Source organism: Plectrocnemia conspersa, unplaced genomic scaffold, assembly GCF_051122295.1.
Source record: "Plectrocnemia conspersa isolate PC_06_02 unplaced genomic scaffold, ASM5112229v1 ptg000012l, whole genome shotgun sequence".
Lineage (NCBI taxonomy): Eukaryota > Metazoa > Arthropoda > Insecta > Trichoptera > Polycentropodidae > Plectrocnemia > Plectrocnemia conspersa.
In genome coordinates, this window is record NW_028277176.1 from 21,978,529 (window position 1) to 22,002,288 (window position 23,760).

General features: G+C 29.7%; 1 protein-coding gene across 1 annotated transcript in view; it reads right to left on the reverse strand.

The window, feature by feature from the left end:
* The window catches only part of LOC148228602 (uncharacterized), a 100,204-nt gene that overhangs the window by 35,967 nt on the left and 40,477 nt on the right, over window positions 1-23,760 (reverse strand). The window contains exon 2 of the mRNA XM_088200033.1: window positions 956-1,347. Within this exon, the coding sequence (XP_088056159.1) occupies window positions 956-1,162 (207 nt within the window). The 5' untranslated portion in view covers window positions 1,163-1,347. The remainder of the gene's footprint in view (window positions 1-955; window positions 1,348-23,760) is intronic.

Sequence of the window (23,760 nt, forward strand, 5' to 3'; positions counted from 1 at the left end):
CAAGATTGCTTATTTTTTTATATAAGTCAAAGTATTATATTTAGTTTATAATTGATATGGTGCAACAATTAAAGTTACGTTCACAACATTTTTGTATAATAATGTTTGCGTATACGTGTCATATTATCCGTGTCTACATCTAAAGTATCTAGTCAGCTCTGAATCAAGTTGAACTTTGGCTTCCGTCCGACGTGAAGAGGGAAGCGCCAGCTTTTTGATCTTCTTCGTCTGTCGATGATCAGCGGCTCCATCTAGTTTGAGCTCATACGAACCCAGTAAGTCGAAGTAAAAGATCTCGGCTGAAGTTCTTTATAATGTTTTCGGATCATGTCTCGGACCGTTGTTGATTTAGGCACTGTTTATCCGTTTTTATACTAAATGTGATAATCTGGGGCTTGTTTAGATAATCCGGTTTTCTTAATAAACTTTTATAACTATATAAATAGATTGAGACCTGTTATCTGGACAAAACTAGAAAGGCCATATATTTTGTTGTGAAAGATCTGGTTGTCTTGTATCTTAAAGTTCTGTCATATGTTTTATGATAATAATACTCGAGTGGCTATTATGATGCTTTTAATTGAATCCGTCTATTGTCATGCACGGTTTGCATTGGTTGGCAGGAAAAAAGACCTCGACGGATTGTGAAGTTGATGAATAGATTTATGCCACTTTTAATGCGTTTTCTCACGCTGGACTATTAAGTGTTTCGTACACATTATTCGCAATAATATTAGATATATATATATATATATATATATGTTATTCCACTACTATACAAAACAAATAGATAATGTTCATTGCAAACTATTGTAGAATTTTCTTAAGCCAAAATATCTATACAATACCAATACAAGAAAATGAATGTTATTTTTTCTTCGAGCAATAGTTTTTTTTTGTCATACAAGAAAGCTGTGTGAAAATGTATACTACATATTATAAGTACAATTCCTACCTTGTGTTCGTTGGGAATAAAAACGCCGTGAAAAGCGATCTCGGACCTTCTGAACCTCTCCTCCAAGGGGTACGTTTCTTTGCAGCCGGCCCAGGATGACCCCAAGAAGCCGCAGATCAGCAAACACAGCAGCGTGTTCGCCAACGCCTCCATGTCGAGGATTCTCGAACACGTCCGCTGTTCGCGAACACCACCCTTATCCCTCATGGCAAGGGAATCGCCTCATAACTTTACCACTACACGCCACTGAGCCACATTTTCCGGATCACATAACAGAAATTTCTCAAGGCGCACTCAACACGTTGCCCGAATAAGTATAATATACTGACAAATTTATTATTATTTGTTTCGCACCGCACTGCCTACTTGCGCACAGAACCGCGTACCGAGATCTGAAAATAAAAAGAAAAACGACCGCATTAAAATACATTCACGTGCCTCTTATTCACGAGGAGTTGAGTTATCTCGACATTTATTCCTATTGCATGTTCTGTATGTAAATAATAAATAATTTAGTCTAGTTGAACATATTTAGTGTTATATTTTTACAAATAGCTGTATTATTTATTGTATATGCATAGTATAAAAAATAATTGAAGAAGCAGAACTCTATAATATTAAAAATAAATGATTATTAAATGTTTTTTATAAACCGTTAAAAAAGCTTTAATTGGTATTATTGTATAACTCTGTTATAATAACAATACTGTAGTTAATTTATTTGTTCATTTCATTACATGTGATAATTTTTTTTAAAATATTTTTAGCACGGTGCATATTTTATTTATTGTCTATTAAAATGCTGAAATTTAGTAAATAAACAACTATTTAATTTAAAAACATAATATTGAATTTAAAATATCAATTAACCATATATTTAGGTCACTGACTAATGCTCAATAGCAGTGACCTTTTTATTTAACTACTGATTAAAATCAAGAATTTAATAAATATCTTGCATATAAATATAATCATTACGACACAGTAATTCACAAAAGCAATTAACTCTTAAGACTCAACTTTTAATATTTTTATATTTTGAGAAACATTAATATTTATAATTAAATATAAAAGATGTAACAATAATATAAATAAATTACTTTCACCACCATTGCATCATTTTGTGCTACGTAATTCTACCACTAATTATTGAATCCGGCTAAATCAATATCATTGACACATTATTCACATGGAGTTCTCATTACATTGCAACTAAATTCACATTAATAATATAGTACATCGTAACAACTGTCAACTTTACTGCAGTAAAATGTTTTTAAATTTAAAGTTAAATTTTATCGTGCAGTTTCACACCGTGATATTTGTTGGAGCTTCAGTTAACGGTTTTTTTAGCACACTCTTTGCTGTAAGTCGTCGAATTGTATTCTTTCATCAGCAACGAGATGGTGGAAACTTTTCTCGGTCTCGGTTCCATTGTGGTGAGAAAACTTTAATTAAAAATGAATTACAAAATTCAACGAATGAAGCTGCGAGATTATTTCTGTGAGAAATATCCCGCAGATTAACGGAAAAACAGTATGTGAAATTTCTTTTAAGATACAGATTTATTGTGAGAGGTGTTTTAAGCTAAAAAAATAATCTATAATTTTTTATCCATTTATTTTTCCTTTGCTAACACAAAATTAAGCTATTAATAGAATTATTCCTGCCGCTTTAAAAATACTATTACTCTATACTTCACGTTGCGAGTAATAAAAATATTTATGTATCCACAACAATAAAATATTCTGATCCAACTTGTCGATGGAATTTGATGTATTATTTTTTACAATATATACATGATCACTTTATTCAGAAATAATACTTATTTTTGTTCTTTTATTTCACTGGTTTTATTAAAAAAGAATGTAGAAATTATCCTTAAAAGTAAAGAAATATTTTAGCATGGTTTCTACATTATTTTAATTTTAGAATTTAATTTTTAATAATATTGATACGTAGGCCGCATGAACAAATAGTGTAGGACAATGGGCAGGCGGTTGGGCATCCCTGGTATTAATAATTTATTGTATATATTTAATGTAAAGAACAGCAACCGTTAATAATATATTTATTTATTTAAATATTATTTATAAGTCATTCTCTATAAAAGTTTCCTTAAGTTTAAGAACACGAAAAATCGTAAAAATAATACAAGAAAAACATATAATACCTACATATATACATATGTACACATGTACCATAAATAAGTCTAAACTTAAGTCAAGGTCGTAAAACTTTTAAGATGAAAAGCCAAATATGTGTATCATAACAATTTAGAATCTTACGTCAGTAATAAATATATTATTTTATCAAACTATTTTTTATTTGAAAAATAAACCAGTTTAACAAAATAACCGAACTTTTACTTTAAGTATCAATATTTTAAGACCATATTTAAAAATGTATTAGATTGTATACTAAGTTAAATTATAAAAATGGATAAGTGATATAAAAAAAATATTTTTATGAGAACGTAATAAAATGATAATGATTATTTAACAGCAAAGACTTTAAATATAAATACTAGATAGCGTTGACTAAACTATTTATGTATATTTATAATTTTATTTGCCTTTACAACTATGAGCTTAGTAGATAATATATTTTTCTTAAGGACTGCGCTTAAAATAATTCTGTCTAGTCATCAGTAGGTAACCAGCACTCTGATTACGAGTAATATTTTTTTATATATTTATCTTTACGTGACAAGAGTTTATCAAAATAAAACTTGAAAAGTAAATATTTTAAAAATACATTGAAAGTAAAGAATTAAACTAGTAAAACTGAGAGTGATTTCTAACATTGCCAATTTGGCTTGGATCCGCATACTTTTTTTTGTATAATATGACAACTAAAACATTATAAACTACGCACGTTGCTTACTAAAAAATAAATTAGTTAAGAGGCATTATTAAAAAACGAAATGCACTGAAATTTATGTTGACCATATGAAAAATTAAGTCATTCTTAAAACTAAATAGTTTTGCCGGACCACTCATTATTGTTGCACAAGGTTCGTTAAAAGATCATACTAAGTAATGGATATGTGATGCTTGTATTTATAAATATACAAAGCGACCTATCTAAAGAGATGTTAAGTTCAAGAGAATTATGAAAAAATGTATCTTCTTAAAAGACAACCCCAAAATATCGTATCAGGGCAAACAGGTAGCGATTCCTTTGCCGCTGAATTTATGCAATTCTAAGCGAAAATACATGTTCTGGCTAGAATAATCTGATAATATATTTCTATAATAATGAATTAAGTTAAGACCCGAATCATTTAAATTGTTCAAGAAACGTTAATCACATACCATTTAACCGAACATATATAAGCCAGTACGCTATTAAATCACTTAATTTATAACTTCTGTTTGGGACTTTAAAAAACTTTTACTTGGAATACCACTTTGATTCTGACTTGAAATATACAACAGTTCATTTCGGTATATTTAACTTTTTATTAGGACTAGGACGAAATACAATTTTTTCAGTATCAACATTCTGTTGTAATCTGACAGGTGTAAGCCTAATGCGTAGCAACGGGGTAAATCTGTAGCAACTGGGTAAGTCAATCAGTAAAACAACTTAAAGTATTACAAAAAGTCGCCTTAAAATAATTTACTTATACTTACGGTAACGTTGAATCACGTATAAAATCTCTGTTTCATTATAAAGGAACAGAGCTTAAAGTGACGTAAATAAAGAAGTAATCAATAAGATACCCAAGACAGTGAATTTGATTTTATTTATTGTAAAGCTTCTATCGCAATTATGCATTTTCAACGGGTTAAACACAATAAACAACTACTAAGTAAATAGTGAGACACGCTTGATATCTAATTTATTAATTATAAAGTATTATTACTACTTACAAAGATAAACATAAGTCACTAAGCACGACATAGCTTGATTGTATTTTATTATTTATTACAATATTTATCTGTGAGATTGAAAAAATTAGGGAAAATTTAATCTATGATGATCGATCGGTATTATAATTATAAAATAAACCTTAATTTCGATGTTCTCAAAATTATATTATTTAAAAAAATCTAGCTTAGAATTTCAAAAGCAGAAATGGAATCCAGTGATAAGGATGCTTATACAAATCTGATTGAACAAACAAAAAATAATAAATAGCTAAAGCATCCCTTTCCTGCAGATTTTAAAAATTATAGTATAAGTCTGCACTTCAAGAGATTAACCTGCTCTTTAATATTTCAATAATCATTTTAATTTGATTTTATAAAAGCAGTTTTATAAAAGCACTTTGCGAAGCGTCTTGTGGCTTTATACATTATATTAAATTATACATCGATACGGCTAGAGGAGCCCTATTTTTATAGTTTGTAAGATATCTCATCGCTATATTTTATAACATCAAATTTCTAGGTGCTGATTTATTATATATTTGACTAAAAATATGATTTTTTTCTTTACATCAAAAATTTTTTTTTAATAAAAATGTTTCCATAATCCAAATATACATAATTTGATGGGCGGACCAGATCGAAAGTTGAGTATATTTAAAATTGAAATGGCAAATTCTCCGACACCTTACGATTTTCAATTATAACTTCGGAAAATAACTATTTGACGTTCCATTACTGAGCGGACCCGTCAAATATTCCAAAGAAAGTTTCTCAAAAAGTCCTCGCAAACAGTTGCTCAACTTCCTTGATGAAAAATGAAGTTGCCAAAGGAACCGGCGTTTGCGAATAAATATATATCGACGGGGGGTTTCTATTTGAATTATAATAAAACATTTATTACGCGGAATACACGTGGGCGAACCCGAATTATCCGTTTAATAAATATGCCAGACGAACGGAGCGTGGAGAAATCTTTGCGGTGTAATTTTCCGATTGGAAGAATACTTACTAAGAGAACTTATCCGCTATTTTCGTATTCTTCGCTTCGTTTGATCAGATTTTTATTTCCACGGCACCAAGTTAAATAATATGCTTTTCATTAGCATTGTAATTGGTGTATCTACGTAATTAGGATATTCTTAATCGTTTAATAAGTGTTTTTATTCAAAATTTGATTATATTAAATCGACGTTCTGCCGAATTCATTTTATAAATAACTCGTTACCGCTTATTACATCGTGCAAATACACAAAATTAAAGTGAATAGAAATATGTCAATCCTTCAGATGCTATTATTAAGCTGCTCTTCAAAATAAATCAAAGGCTTTTGTGTTCTTAACACTCGTAAATAAACGATAAACGTACTAACGGCGAAAATCGGAAAGGAAATTAAACTCGGTGTAAAATATCGTATTCTGTTCGTTGACTCCAAAAAGCATTTCGTGTGTATCTATACAGATATGTGTTTATTTATATATTCAAAAAGCGTTCACAGCCTTTCGATACTTTATCGTGAAGCGAATACGTTTTCCACGTGCACCAGAAATCCATAATCTTAAATCCAGTTGTGTGAATGTGCCGTAAAACCTATTCGGCGACATTCCATTTTATAGCCGATCTGAGGTCAATGGGCGCAGATATGGACCCTGTGTGGGAAAATAGTGCGTCCAGTGTTATCAGCGCGTGTAAATCACGTTCGAGATGGAAAACAATCGGCAATCTATTCCACTTTATGTGATTTTTGGTAGCACAAATGATTATAAATAAACTAAATAAAAAAATATTGAGCAAAGCCTTATTACGAACGTGAATTATATAATAAATCATGGATAAGAAAATAATTTACGAGTCGTGAAGGTTGAGCTCCTATGCTTCAAGTTTTGTTACCGAAACATTTCCCAGAAGGTAACTTTGCAAAACATGTTGGTAAAGGCTATATCATATTTTAATTACATACAAAGAAGAGTTAATTTTATTATGTTTTAATTATACCGCTGAATTATTGATATCATTTGATACTAAAACCAGGAAAACTGACAACATGTGTCAATTCATAACAACCAATCAAGTATTATTATTATTATTATTTTAACAACCAATAACCCAATAAAAGTTATAAATAAGCTTTCCGTGGGCATGGTAAGCTTATAGTCAGACAGATTTAAATATAATTGAGGGAGTAAAGCATTTCAAATACCTGGGTAAATTGTCAAGTTTGAAGAAATAATTAGCCACATATATACAAATTCTGGAAAAACTCAAAAACGCTCGTAAAAAAAGAAGCTAAGGTGCTAGTATACACATAATAACTATTCTTTCTGAACATTTTCTATTAAAAAAAACGAGTATTCAAATTATAAATTATGATACAAGAAAACTAAAAACTAAAGTGTCATAGAAGACACGAATTACTAATAAAACGTCACAGTGAAACGCGATTCTTATAACATATATTTTGCAGACGTCGTTTATGTGTAGAGAAAATCTCCAATTGCTCTTAAAAATGATTCCGAAGTCCTTAGTGAAAGTTTCTCTTACCAAGACATTCCCACCGAGAATGTTGAAATATTCTGATAGTACTCAAGTTAAATTACATATTATTACATTTTTCGACACTAAATGGCAGTCTCATTCACTTTGTAAAGATAAAAAACGTAACAGATCGAATGCATCTCAACAGTTTTAAATTATTGGCATACAAAGAAAAACTGTAATGTGCGATTGCTGTATTAATGCCCAGTTGATGGTCCAGGTTAGACCTCCCGAAGATATTTTTTCGACATTCGTAGATTACAAACTGTCTACGATTTAATACTCAATTTAAGCTAATAATCCATGACAGACTTTTTCGAAATCAGTATATACGACTGCTACTTGTATTACCGTATAAAGAGATTTTGTAGATATTATAATAAAAGACAGGAATTTAGTGACAGTATTACAAATGAGACAAAAACTATGCCGTTGATCAAACTAAACTTACTTAAAGTAATAGATAATTGTTTCTAATCAATAAGGAGAAACTGATAACACTGCAACTAATTAAATATTTGCGTAATCCAGAATTTTTCACACTAGTAAAAAAAATAATGCCTTCTTTAGTTATTCTTTAAAAGCAGAAATATATAAAATGCGAAAAGAAATTATTCGCAGATTATTTAATGGCTCGCCGAATTTTGAGGACCTTCGCGACTCCATTAAAACATTAGAATCTACTGAATAAATTGAAAATTTATCATTGGCGCAGCAATTAGAAAAAGAAATTTCTTTCCGCCGAGAAATAAATTAAAATATTGTAATCGACGGGCAAGAAAGCAAATAATTTACAGTCTTGTTGTCAATTTAACCAACATCAACACGAAACGAGAGTAATTTATCTCTGATAATGACTTTGCTGCTTGTTATGTCTCAGATAGACATAGCTGTTAACATATAATTAAAATATACCCAAAATTAAAGTTTAAAAATGATATTTTTTATTAATATTAAAATTTAATCCCCTGTTTTCTACTGCAACTGCACATTATCCAGCTTTATGTAAAATGAACTTTAGTATACACATATACAAGAGGGTTGAGTGCAAAATTACCTCTTTCTAGAAAAAATAATTTTTGAGATATTATTTTTAATAGGTCAAGAAGCTTGACATTATTTATTAGTAGGTTACTTGTTAAAAATACATGATATTTCACCGTAAATCATGTTTAAAAAACATTTTCCATAATATGTAGATTGATTTCAGCGCGTGTTGTATTTGCCTATTTGTTTACTCGACGTGAACGTAAACACAATAATTCAACGGATTACGATCGTCCCTATACGCCGTTCCGTAGTATATTCCAATCGACGTTCCAAGGCGATCTCGCGCGGCACGTGCGATTACGCTGTGACAATAAATCACGATTTTCCACACGCACCGTCGCGGTTTTCCGCCTACAGGTGAGTTACTCTGGAAATTGTTAGATAAAATATTGTGTACAAAATGGCTTGTTGAAACAATGGATAGTGAACTTTGTTTCGCAAAGTTTTGTTGTGCTTTTGTGCGCTTTGATGTCCAAAAGCGTAATATCTTGGAGGAACCACTGTTTGCACACGTTTGCCCGATTTTCTCAGGTGAGCGTTTGCAATTTCAATTCTCGCCGAGAACAATGCCATTAGCCGTTTGAAACAGAGTACAACGGTTATAGTACCTATGTTCAACAACAACGCTTCAAATGGTCTTTATACGTTTCGCCAAATCGTCTACGCGAAACTATTATACGTTTGCATTATAATAACTAACAACGCCACAAAAGAAATGCTGCTTTGATTTAAGTAAATAATTTTTAAAATTGTGAATTAAAAATAAAAATTTGACTATTGATTAACCTGAGTTGTATAATATAATCCTGTATCAATATATGCCATATATACAGTTAATTACCATTAAAAATAGAAAGATAGAATTGAATAGAAAAAATATCGTCATAAATTCATAAAATATGCGTGAAATTTTATTTTTTTATTTTGTAAAATATGAGCAAGATCTAAAAACATACCGCTAATGCGTTGTATCATACATAAAAACGCAAACGTTGGTAATCGGTTAACATACATCAGTTTTGTACCAGAAGCTTGAAAAAGAGTTTTTCTAGGTATACACGCCGACGCGACTTCGTGGAAAACAAGAATATATAGTATTTCCATTTCTTTATATTTATACGTTTCTGAGGAATCTCGTTTAGGGTTATTTATCCATAAGAGAGAAGTTTGCAAAATTTGGCAACTAGACAAGAAATGCATCTACGTTAAAATTGTGCACTATGTGATCGTAAAATGCGCTCTAAATTATATATTTTCTATATGCTGATGAAATATGTAATCAAATTGACATTTATATCTTAACTCATAAAGTAATTGGTTGGATATATCAGAAAGATAAAAACGATAGAAAATCAAAAACTTGTCACTATCATGACAATTTTCGTAATGTGAACGACTAATGTTATACAATATGATAATAATGCAAAAAAATCACACATTAAAAAAATGCGACGATGGATATGCAACTTGGAAGCAAACACTATGGATGATTGGTGGGTTAAAGATATTCAGATTTTGACCAATCTAATCGAACAATTAAATTTTTATTCAAATAATATTTTTAATTATGACATAGCTAATTAAAAAAAATTAAGCAAGTTTTTAATTTAAAATAAACACTTTCTAAGTGCATCTAATATGATACATATCAAAAATATGTTAAAGTACGTGCATCATAATTGTGGCTTCAATCGCATGAGAAGAAATGGATATTTTAGATTGCATTATAGCAATATGTATAAATCAATATCTTTCAATGCAAATAGCAATGATTTTTAATTAAATAATAATTATACATTAAAAGTGAATTTCTGTATTTTAATAAAAAAATATTTTTAGAAATGGACCCATCAAAGAAGAGATACGTTGATCATAATTTTTTTAATGTGTGGAAAGAAAAATCTTTATTTACTTTGTACAACAATAATGTTTTATATTTGAATGTAAAGAGACTACAGCTGTTTTTAAAGAGTATACTTAAAGGGGAAACTTTTAATCAGAAAAAATACAAAAAATTTTCAATCATTGAGCTGAAAATTTTATATAAAAAAATTGGAAATAATTCACAAAAACATTTAGAAAACTGAATTGTACAAATCTTAACATTGTAACTAAGGCTAGTTACTTTATTTCATATAAAATTTCGAAAGATAATAAGTCATTATCTGAGGATGACTATTAAAGATCGCATAATTTCAGAGTGTCCCGTTCAGTATTATGTCCCGACAAAAATAACCTGAAGATGTTGAAGTCTGTCAGCAAGTATTATCTTTTTATAAAGAACATACTACATAAGTTTGATGTAACTGAATATCTTGAATTTGGCTATTCCGAAAAAGGAATGATGGCACAGAACAAAAATTGATGAAAAACCATGACGTATATATTTTTTGCTACATCGGAATTGAAAATAATCCACTCTTAGATATTTTGGCTATCAATTATTCCAGGTATGCAATCACATATTTATAATCATTGTAAAATGTCGTATATTAGATAACATATAAGAAACTACACATGTATAATATATTACATATTGAAAGATAGTATCCCCAAATATCAATTATTTGCACTTATATGGTTTGATCGACAATAACCTCAATCTTCCTAAGTACTAAGTATATATTACATGTTTACGTTTAAAACGTACCTGGTTCAAGGAAGGGAAGCAATGATAATGTTATTGTATTATAAAAAGAAAAAAACTCACTTTTCGGCCTCGGAAGCCCGTCAACGCAACACAAAATTTGAAGATTTCAACACATATATTGTTGTATGATTGTTTATGTAATTTAATCAATGTATTCTTCTTATTCTCAACACATTATGTATATATTTAATTTTCATATTTATAACACACCTAGTTAATTTGCAATCCGATTATTTATATTCAGTCAAATGGAACAACGCACATGACGAATTAATGAAAATTATTGTCGCGTAGCAAAATTTTACTAATAAATAATTATTTACAACTGTTGTCAAGGTACTGTCGGCCATTTTGTTTTATATTTGAATGCTGATTTTTCATTGGTCGACAACAAAAGAATTCATTAGCGGAGGCTCAAAAATCATTATCATTTTGAAATATTGATATTTTGAAGGAAATGAAAATTTTTCGTAAGTTCCCCATTTACATTTAAAGCAGAAAAAGCTCTACCAAAAATTTAATTAGCAATAGTTTTTTTTAATAATTTTAATCTTCTAAAAACAAATACTAAGCAATGGCAATTTAAAGCTTCTACGCGGTTTTAAATGATGAGAGATTTAAAGAATTAAAAAATCAAGCAAAAAAATTATAGTTGATATACATACCAGTGCGAAAGATTTATGTATAATGTATATAAACAAATCAAGACATTGCTTTCAAATCTCAAATAAAAATATTTAATTATTTGCATTTCATCCAGCAACTAATTTATCTTATTTATCTCATTAAAGTAAATTGTAATTTTAATTTTTTTTTTAAGTTATATAAGGGTGTAAATATGGTATTCTTACTATTTTTTAGATAACATACTTTAAGTTCTATAACTATGTAAATATGATTAACTTTTTACTCTCTCAAACTTCACCTGTCATATCATAGTAGTCAAATCAGTATTATTTTTTATTTGTTTTTCATTTATGATTTAGAAAAAATAATAAATCTCTTTATTATTATTATGTATATTTTTATAAAAAAGGGATCATAAGATTTTAAATCTATTTTCTCGAAATTCAAGCAATATGTGTTCTTCTTATTTCTCATTTTCTGAAATAATAAGTTTAATTGCAAAAAAATTGTCTGTAGCTCTAATTATGATTACTTAGTACACATCACAAAAATCTTTTGAATCTTAAGCTTAATTTCAACCACAAAATTAAATGATGAGTTGAATATTTTTAAAACATTAAAAAAAGTGCACTCATCACAGTTTAATTTTTACAATTATTTATATAAAATGGCAATATTGCATATAAATAAGTTTTACTTATAAATTATAAGCAATTTTATTTTCTCCCTTATAGTACGTTACTGATATACCCAACCACCCCCTGATTATTTTCCGACTATGGCTTTGGCACGTGATGGTCCAATAAATATATTTCAAAAACAATTACCCACTACTTCTACATCCTATAACTATAACAAAATAATTTTATCAATTGAAATATATGTATAAAAAAATAGATGTATTGAGCAATCTCCGAAAACATATTTGTGTTAGGCAAGCTCTTTGAGAAGCTGGATGGCTCGTGTAAAGGGCATGTTTTTAGGCGTTGAAGTCTTGGCTGCTACAGCGAAGAATAAGGGACGCGATCGTGATTCTCTATAGCACACCAACTTCTTAGCAACTCTGCTCGAGCATTACTCTCAAGTATTGAAGGGAATATTTCTGATTAAAATTTTGCTTAAACTGTAAGAGAAATATGCTAGACAATGTAAAATGCTTTTGTTTATGTAAGATTGTGGCATATGAAAATGCTGAAAAGCAGCAAATTGTTGATCGATTACCTCTGCAGCGTATTCAGATCATTTTATAAAGACAGTGAATCTGCATTTGTACAAATATTCTAAAACACTTGCAGATTATAAGTATATGATAAATATTTTGAATTCGCATAGCTTATTATACTGACGGGGGTCACTTAATTAACTTAAAAAAGTAAAAAGACCGTATGATAAACCGAAGTTGCTTTACTTTCAAAGAATAAGTTCATGCTAGACTTTGTAGAATGCTTTTTGAAAGTCGGTATAAACTACACTGACCTAAATTTTATAATCGAAATACGTTTCCACCGCCTTTGAAAGCCACAAAAGAACAAAAACCATGTTGTTGGTCCACTAGCGTATGCCGATCGTGTTTGTAGATATATTTGTGATAACTGTATTAAATAATTAAGCAGTTACCGAATGAACAGCCACTGATCTAAAATTTGCGATACGTTTATCACCCTTCTTGAGGACCAAAGTGATTTTGGTACATCTCTACGAATCAGAAAACAGTGAAGTGAGATATTAAAAATGTATCGGAAGGGAGCTTCTTAAAATATACAATAGCAACTAATCTGGAAAAGTAATCTTTTTAAAATAAGCATTTTTTTAAAAAAAAATATATTTATTTTTAAATGAAGAACGTAGTTGATATGCGTTTTATAGATTTTTTCTAAGAAATTTGATAAATAATGATTATTACTACAAATACATTTTATTACATCTGCAATTTTACCTTGAATTTGCGAAGTTTATGATCTCTCTTCGTAAATTAAAAATACCTGCTGAAGCGTGAATTGGGTCTGCTCTTTATCCACGCATCGATTGCTACAAAGAAGTGATTTCCGAAACAAACAATAGGGTGCGAAAAATTGCCAGATGCTCTAATGGAAAATAAAACAGCTACCGTCAATGGATCCGCCGCCGTGGATTATTTTACGATCCACGAAAAAGAAACGTCAAAACGTCACTCCGATGAAAATAAAACCCACTCTCGGGGCCGTAAAATTTTCGGGGTCTGAAACGCGCTGAGTCACGGTGACTTGGGGGAGACAAAGTTGATTTTTTGATGACTTATTATGGAAAAAAATTAAGTGTCAGTTTAGCTGACAGATTTACTTTCGGATGTCGGCTCATACCTTTTTTATGACAGACAGACGGACGCAACGTTACATATTTGACTTAATTACGTTATTAATAATTCAGAAATTTATTTGTATTGTGTATCACAGCTATACGTAGTAATTGATTGATTACGTGATAATTTTGGTATTTTATTTTGCTTTTTCAAAATACAAAACATATTTAATTGTAAATAGATAAGGTATCATTTAATAAATATATATATTGAATAATAATAAAAATAATTCATATACTATTATTGATACATAATATAGATACATTTATAGTCTGCTAGGCATAAGCAAAGACGTAATTATGTAACAATTAAATAAGTCAATCAGATTTAATAAATACCTACAAGTAAGCATTAACAACCAGACTAAAAGTTTGAGAATCAGTGACATCTATATAATTAATTTAAAATATTATTGTTTATTATAATTTATATCCAATAAATATCACCTTGCAACTATAAATAGCACAGTTTTATAAAAAAAATAAAGTTTGCTACCGTGGCTCGAACCCTTTGTCCCTGGATCTTTTTAGTATAGACTTTTAAGACTACGATATTAAGACCTTAATATATATTAAATTAAAATATAGTTTTTGTCTACCATATATTAATGATTTACTCTAAGGATATAAATCAATAAGATAAGAGAATTCTCAATCTTCAAAGTACCATAAAAACAAGGTTGAAAGAGCGTACCCAATCTGAGTATATGTATATTTATATATCTTGTTCATCCAGATATGCGAAAGTGGATACTCGCATATATTGTATCTACACATATATTTTTATCTTAAAATAAATTGCTGATGTCGTCAGCCATTTTTCCAACCCACCCGATTCCTTGCCATGTTTCGAAAACTCGCGAGGGCCACAAAGCCTTCGACCCGTGGAAATGGAGGCTGTATTTCCCGCTTACGCAACACTTTGTACAACATCCACCCCGCAACTTGACATACACACTCATCCACATGTAAATTGCGCTCATTTCACAAAATAAATTTCCCCTTTGAATACCCACGGTTCGAAATTTTCCGCGCACGCAACGAAACTTGCTTAGCTTTTCCATTGTTAACTATAATATTATTCGTATACGACCAACTTTTATATTTTCTATAAAGGCTTGCCATGAAAAACTAAAATTATTCGATTAAATTCCCAGTGATTTTAATATAACTTACAAGCTTCACTCGTATGTAAAATGCTCATATTTTATTATGATTATACGAGTAATATATATTCAAATTATATGTAAATTGCATTGCGAGTTTTATTCAATCAAACTTTGTAAAACACAAGTTTAAGGGTAGAATATTAAATGTATGAAAAGTTTTATTTTGGTAAGAAATAAATAAAAGTGTGTGCCTGACACTTTATGTTAACACCTTTATTATTTCTTTGTAAATTATTGATAAACATATAATGGATTTTATTTATCATAAATAAAATAGAGTTAATAAGTTGATGTTTTAAAAAATATTTACTATAGTTTATTAACGTTAATTCACTTTTGTGTAATAATATAAAATATTTAGATCATTCACTGACTTAGGAAAAGCTTAAATTATTTAAATGCATATAATAAAAAAATCTAATTGTTTATTATATATTTCATTATATATTTCTTATTTCAGATTCTGCATTCAAATTATATATATTTTTAAGTATAATATGTATATAAAAATGTTGGCAGCAAAATTACTACAAAAAATAATGTACATATACATATGTTATTGTATAATATACTTTGTACCATGAATTTTGTTTTAATTTTAAAACTACAATTTGATTAATAAATATATAACTTTTACCAGTATTTTTATTTTCTCAAAGCAAATAAGAAAATAAAAATACTAATACACATTTTCAAAAAAAGATTCGTTTGATACCAAAGATGATGAGTTAGCGTATTGTCCAATAACATTGGTCTGTTTATGATACTCAATTGACATTTGAGTATCATAAACAGGCTGTTTTATTTCATTTATGATACTCAATTGAGTACCATAAATGAAATAAAAATGATTCGTGGATTCCGTGAAAACATTCTCGAAAAGAAATATACAGAAAAGTGTTGCATTGGATATGTATAATACTTTTTTCAAGTGAATGTGAGCAAATGTTTACGCAGATGACTCTTATTGCCACTTTAAATTTCGTTAGACTAAGGCAATTTTATCCCTTTTGTTCAATGCACTTTTTCAACCATCTCTGAGACATTTCGATCCTTCAAAATATATTAATTACTTGACGACACTCGGCCAAGGATACGAACAGCAAAGAAAGGAGTCAAGAAAATGTGTCGCCTTTCTACATTTTTTCAACATCTTCAACTGAAAAATAAATGATTTACGCCCCAAGATAAACAATTAATACATATCCTTTCCGATAGATATGGTTTCAATTTATTTTCTGTCAAATATTTTTTACTTATATTTATGGTAAATGTACTATTATCTAAAATTATATACTACTCATAAAATATAATTGCAGCATATCTAAGGCAGAATAGTCTCTGGAAGCGACCACTCCTGCATCGCGGTTCTCTTTGAAAGCTTTCCACGACTTTCTGATATCCCTCAAAGAAATGCGTCGGATCGCTCTGAAAGCTTTTCTCCTACTTGAAAAACGCTATAATAAAACGTTTGCGGTGGGAATGCGGATGGCTTCTAAAACCCCTGTTGTTTATGATGGATGCCGAAACATTCTCGCTAAAATGAGTATGTATCCCTTTTTTTGTTATTGTGCGAAAACAAAAGCGAATACAAATCACTCGCCCTCGAATCTATTTCGTGCGTTATTGAGTTTCATTTCGTTTTATACAGGCACGATTGGCGACTTCAGATCATCGTTTCATAAATCAATCGATGACTTTAAGTGTAAATTGATGAACTCTATTTTTGGTATAAATTAATCAATAACGTCATATTGCTTTAACCATTCTGAAACATATGCAATAAAACTCTCACATTTCATATAAGATAGTATATACAAATAAACGAATAAATCTGATATTATTTTTAGCATATTCTTCACACTATAATATTTCATTTATTTAGCAATTTATTACTTAAGTACATTATGATTTATTGATCTTACACGAACTTAAAATCATGATCTGTATGGTATACAATAAAATACAATTAATGAAAACACCGGAATTTCACAATTGATTGTATTAATATTTAATTATTCATTAGCATAATTAATATATATATATACATATATACTGTTGTTGAATGATAACGCAAAATTAACTTGAAGGACATTCAAGTACGCACTAGTTTAATTCGTACGATAAAGAGAACATCGAAACACATAAACAAATAATAAAGGAAATTTTAAAATAAAATACTGCTAATTATTTTATTAAAATGGGTTTAATACAAAATATATTATAAAGCAATTAAACTAAATTTCATAAATTGAATTCAATCAAATATAATTTAATTATACTTTATCGTATTTAAAGTAATATGGCTACGATAGTAAGAGGCACAATAATGCGCTTCACGATAAAATGCATAGAGATTGTACCTGATTGTACTGAATATAATAAATCGATTATATAGAAACTTACAAACATAGCTTTCAGTGCTTAAAAAGAAAATAATTTATATGATTTGTTAAATCGGTTAATAACACGACTTTTTATTAATTTATAAAATGATAATAACCCTACATTATTATAAAGAAAAAACGTGCCAGACATAATTATCGTCACTCAAATTGTTTACGCTGTATGAGCAGCTACTCATTTTCGCGCGTGCCGCGCGGCACTCTGTGGAGCTCATTTTTATCCGCAAGGTGCTATGCAAAATATTTCCGTACAAAAAGACATTTTCCCTTTTTTTATTTATTTACACATATGAATAAAAATAAACTATTTCAAAGAAACTTTAACAAAATTTAAAATAGCAATTTCAGAATATTTGCAACACAATATGCTAAGACTAGTTCTAGTATACAGGTGGTGCGAAAAATTATCACAAAGTATTATATACTCTCAACGACTTTAATAAAAAACCGAGTAGATGAAGTACATAGAATTCTACTAACGCTTGGCATAAGTAATTGTAAAGTGTAAGCCCTGCTTTACATGTTGGGTCAACAGACCTGAAACATAGCAATTTACATATGTATTGTAAATTGCCCTTTGTTCTTATAAGAAAAAAATAATTTGTGTAATTTTCGTGTCCGCAATAATTTTTGTGATTGCAGGTTTTGCTATCCAGAATTTTCATGGCTACAGCTTTCGTGGTTACAATTTTCGTTTCTGCAATAATCCGGTCACCATTTACAAACTTATGTATGATGACTCACTACTCAGTTGTTGGTTGTGTTTATTCCATTGAAATACATTGGGCTTTCGCCTGTCATGTTGCAACATAAAATTAATAATAAATATAAATAAATAGAACTGAACGAGAAAAAAATACGTTGAAAAAACTCACGTAAAAGATTCACACATTTAAATAAAAAAATATAATCTTTTACGTAAATAATATATAAAATAGGTTAATAAGGCAGATATGATTCAAGCAAAGAATGTTATTAAGCTAAGCAAAAAATCCTCTCCCCAGTTCTCTAGGATTAGCGGACATTAAAAAAAACAATTATCACCAAATTCACACCTTTAAACCAGCTGGCAATCGGCCGGCGTCCGAAATATTTTACCATAAGCCGATATACCAACGTGAAAAGTAATAAAGTGCTTAAACCATACAGTGAAAATAAAGCACATGGCTTGAAGGATTTCTTGGTAAATCTTCTTTAATTTGAATCAAATATTTAATAGGAAAAAAAATACTACATGATAATCTAAATTGCTATTGTTTTATAAAATATTTTATAAGATTATCTAATTATAGTAAAATAAACTTTTCTTTGATATTATATCTAATTTAAGTTAAATGTATACATGATCATGTTGCTAGTATATTGTACTATATTATATTAACTATACGATACATTACATAATCCTAATTCTCTGAACTTGAATTACATCAAGTTTACAGCACACAATTAATGCTTTACGATGCAAAATTTAATTTTTGTTTACTACAACCTAGTGAAATTTTACAATTTTATGCGCTGCCGTTTTTGCGAATTACACAGAGGGCTCTCGTCGGTGACAAACGAGATTGTCGTCGAATTTCCCAGCGTCTTTTATCAAATGTGTTTGCACAAATCTTCCGGATGACATTTTCTCTTAAACGCCCAGCATAATAGGATATTCAACGCTAGCTTGCCCGGGGAAAATTAAGCGACGAAAGTTCCCTACTAAAGAGTGACACATATCGTACAAGTTGGCAGCGGCTGTGTAATAATTCCTGTTCAAAAGTAACCCCCTATCCATTGTACCGGCTAATGACACCCCTTTTATTCTTAATCCCCAAACAGACATGGCACAAAACAGGAGTTTCAAGTGTCGTGATTGCGTATTCAAAGTTACGAAAAGATTCGCGATAAAGGGTTTAATAATAATTTTGCGAGAGCGCCTTAAAAAAAACATCGAAAGCATTCTAGCTTTATCGCGGCACTTTGGTGAAATTTTAATCAACGTTAATATTAAAGCAAATTATCCCTTTTGGATTCGAAGGCAGATTATTGCCATTGTCGAAGGACCACGACCCCATTGTTGGACGGATAATTGTCACCTCTCATATATAATGGCATTCCCATGTAATGTCGTACATGCGGGGATAATCCGTTTGTAACCCCGCAATCTTACCTCGTCACATAAATAATAATTAAGTTAATAAAATAAAGCACACATAAGAAATCTACGTACATCACATAAAATTCTCGTTATTTAATTATATAAATTGAGGGATAATCAAAATTCGTGCTTATAATTCAATCCGCCGGATGAAAGTTTTAAGCGAACCTTAACGTTAATCCTTAAATATAGTTATGTCGATGTATTGACTGTGTATATACATACACATATTCGCAGATACGAGTATACATATATAATAATAGAACTGTATAAGGTTGAAAACATGAAACGAGAGAGAGAGAGCCGTGTTAAATTTAATGGAATTTTCAGCGAAAAACACGTTCGCTTTTTCCCTGAGGCAAAATATTAATTGTCAAATTGGTAAAAGCATGATGAAATTAAAAAATGATATGTTTTCAATGGTTATATAAACGGCGATGATTATTTAATTATATATAAAGATAATTGAGATACTGTTAATCCTAATTGTATCATAAAAATGCTATTTACCTTAATATCAATTATCAAAAATAATTACCCCAATTTAAATAAGGTATTTCAAAAGTTTCTCTTCATATAAATATTTAATTAATATTATTTTGCTGCTTTGATATTTTTTATATATGATTAAAAGTAAATTGTTATTAAAGGTTATAAAAGCAGTAAAAAAACTAATTAAAAATGTTTTTTATTTTATATTATAAAATAATAAGGAAAATATATTTATAAATATGTATGTTTCTTTGAAATATAATTTATAAAATATTTCATTTAAATTAAATATACCAATACTAAATCACTCATTTTACATTTATTTATGTCGTAAAATTTATAATTAGTTCGCTTAATGCGTAATATAATGCAATAAATAGTGCTCATTTATTGCACACAATATAAAACAGCCTGACGACACTCCGCTCTGACATCTTGCAAACTGTATCCGTGTTTATTTAATTATATTTATACCGTCGCACTTTACAGATTATATTAAAACCTATTTTTATGAAATAATAACACTAAATTTTCTTTAAATACATATATTATTATTGAATTTGTATACTTAAATTATTTTGCAACTTCAGATTCAGATGCCTGAACACCACATAATTTAGACATATTTATGTAAAAATGATGCCAGACGCTTAACTTTTAATATATTCTAGAGGAGAGTTGAAACTCTAGTTAACTCGAGAGTTTCAAGTATAACTAACATATACAAACCAAACTTTACGATCTCAATTGTTGCTCAAAAATTTAAATTACAATAAACTAACACGAATATCAGGAAAAAATTTCAACTAGAACTATTTGGCTAATCTAGGGCCAACATCATTGGGATCTCGTACATCTTAGCATTAAACAGATACACAATTTCTAATCACTGAATATTTTGGAAACACTCTTATAAAACTCTATTATACCCTTCTGCCATTATTGCAAAAGTTAAATTACCATCATAACATCATTTCCAAAAGCATAACCAATTATCACTAAATTAAGTCTAATGGAATTCAGACTCGATACACTAAAACACTAAGACCTGAATATCGCAAGCGGACGTAAAACCAGTGCTAGTTATTTTTACTAACCTAATATATTTATTACCAAATATTTATGAGCAAATAAAATATTTACATCAATGTGAATAAAATGAACAAAAAATCAAATTTTTCCTAAAATAATCTCAGTATTATTGCAGTTAAATTATAGTTATTTATAGATATTTTGTTTATTTTTAAAACATGAGAGAGAAAAAAAATCATCATATAAATAATTTACCACTGAAGAAAATACTCTTTTATGTTCACCAGCGCCCGCCCTTAATTGATACATATTTCATGATTTTTTGCGGAAGCATTTCGTGCTCTCCCCCTTTTTCTGCAAACCGATATTATTTATAAGCTAGATAATCTTGCCGAAAAATCCTTTGATCGCGTAAATTAAATTGGAAACTGGACGAGAGTATTAATCCTAAAAGACACTTCTGTCATTAAACATTAAGCAACTCCAGAATGTCCCTTCCACGTTTTGGGTATCCATTTAAAATTATATCGGGCAAGGCCACTGCGGTACCGATAATGGTAAACACCATTAATTATCGTCGTCGGTTCGCCTGCTTAAATTTTAAATTTCAGCTTGCCTCACTGCGAAGGTAAATCGAAATTGTTCGCAAATATTGTTTATTAATAATGTACCACTTCTGACAGTGAAACAACATAATTAATGACCGTGAACGAGATCTAAAGCCTAAAATATCATTTATACAAAAAGCTTATTAATAAATCAATATTTAAAATAAAAATGTATGTCACACATGTGTAATTGAATCAGTATAAACTAGCATTATAAAACATATAATTTAAATAAATAAAAATTCCGAATATTATTTACACACTAGAAACGATTTAATCGAAATGACTTGTCAAGAAATAGTCTTTGCAAGTCTTCCCAGAGACTGCAACGCCTAAAGCTGCGCCACGGAGACTAGGTCCCTAAAGTCTTCTAGAGAATCAACGTTGCTTAAGCGCCTAGTGATCACAACCCTAGATGAAGGGAAATCAGAGAATTTCAAATCTTCATAAACTCCCATTTGTAACTATTATAAATTCGCTAAATTTTGGAGGATTGAATTGCGTCTCATTCGGCAAAACATACCACGCTCCCAAAATACCATTAAACGTCAAAATGATTCTTTAGCTTTTAGGAATAGGTCAAGAATATATATGTATAAGTACCATTCCAAGGATATTGAAATGCTTGGAAGGCTTTAAATGCTTTGCTCTAATAATACTAAATTGATGAAAATATAGTATATTAATATATATATTAAACATCAACAAACAAAATAAACAAGGCTACGTATTTAGTCGACATATATATTATATAGGTGTAGATGTTTGAAGTTACACGTGTTTTATCATTGTGTAATATGTACATTGTACACATCAAAGAGGCGCGTGCCTCTTTGTTTCTCTTATAATGATACGAACTTTAAAGCGCTGAATTCATGATAACAATCAAAATGAAATTATGAAGTTATCCAGTAAGAAATTTCCAACACGTACTACAATTGAGTTAATGATACTGTTGCAAATCATATTATATAATGGGTGATCCACTTATAAATTTTATTGACATTATAAGTGTAATTTTAAGCTATGGTTTGACATTGTATATATATTATATTTTTTGTTCCTGAATAATTTCTAGATTATGAAAATTTAATTTAATCCTTTACTGACGTTCGTCAGCGCTTGCTATGGATAATTGCAAATTACATTTTAATATATGTTTTAAAATTCTTCCGAGTGAATTTAACGCTCGTTTGTTATGCGAATTAACGAAGTTTTCGTTATATAAAACTTTGAGGCTTCATCATCCATTTACGTATCCGAAAGTTTCGTACAAGTCATCGCGGAATTCGATCCTGCTCGTACATACTTTATTCAAATTCTGGTACGTCTTAAAGTCTCTATACGAGAGCTTTTTAAACCTTTGCAAGCCATCCGTAGTGCTACCTATGTAGGTGGATACTGTATTACATACAGCGTGCTCAAACAAATTGGTCACCATGAGAACTCTGTCTGGCCCAGTTGGCTCCAGCAGCCACCCCACAGTCGCAAGGGAGACTCTATAAACTTAACGAGAGTAATTTGTCGCGAACGGAACAATGCCAAGGCGAACTATATACAAAGAGATGAGTCAGCATCCCCTTCGAACGGGGCGGAGGATCGACACCCTCGCTGCCGCTTTTGTTGTATCAAAGTTTCAATTGCCAAAGTATTGTTATGAATAATTTTCCGTCGACGAAGTTGTCCTCTTTGCATTTGATTACAATCAACACGGAATACGGCGGCGGTGCTAATGACAAAATTGCTACCGGGTGTTTGAGAGTGCACTTCGAACTCGCTTTTCGCAATATTGAACTTGTTGGTTTATGTTGGAAAGACAAAATATGACAATTCTATGTTCAATCATAGCTGTTGTTTATTTAACCACTGTTTCCGTATGCAT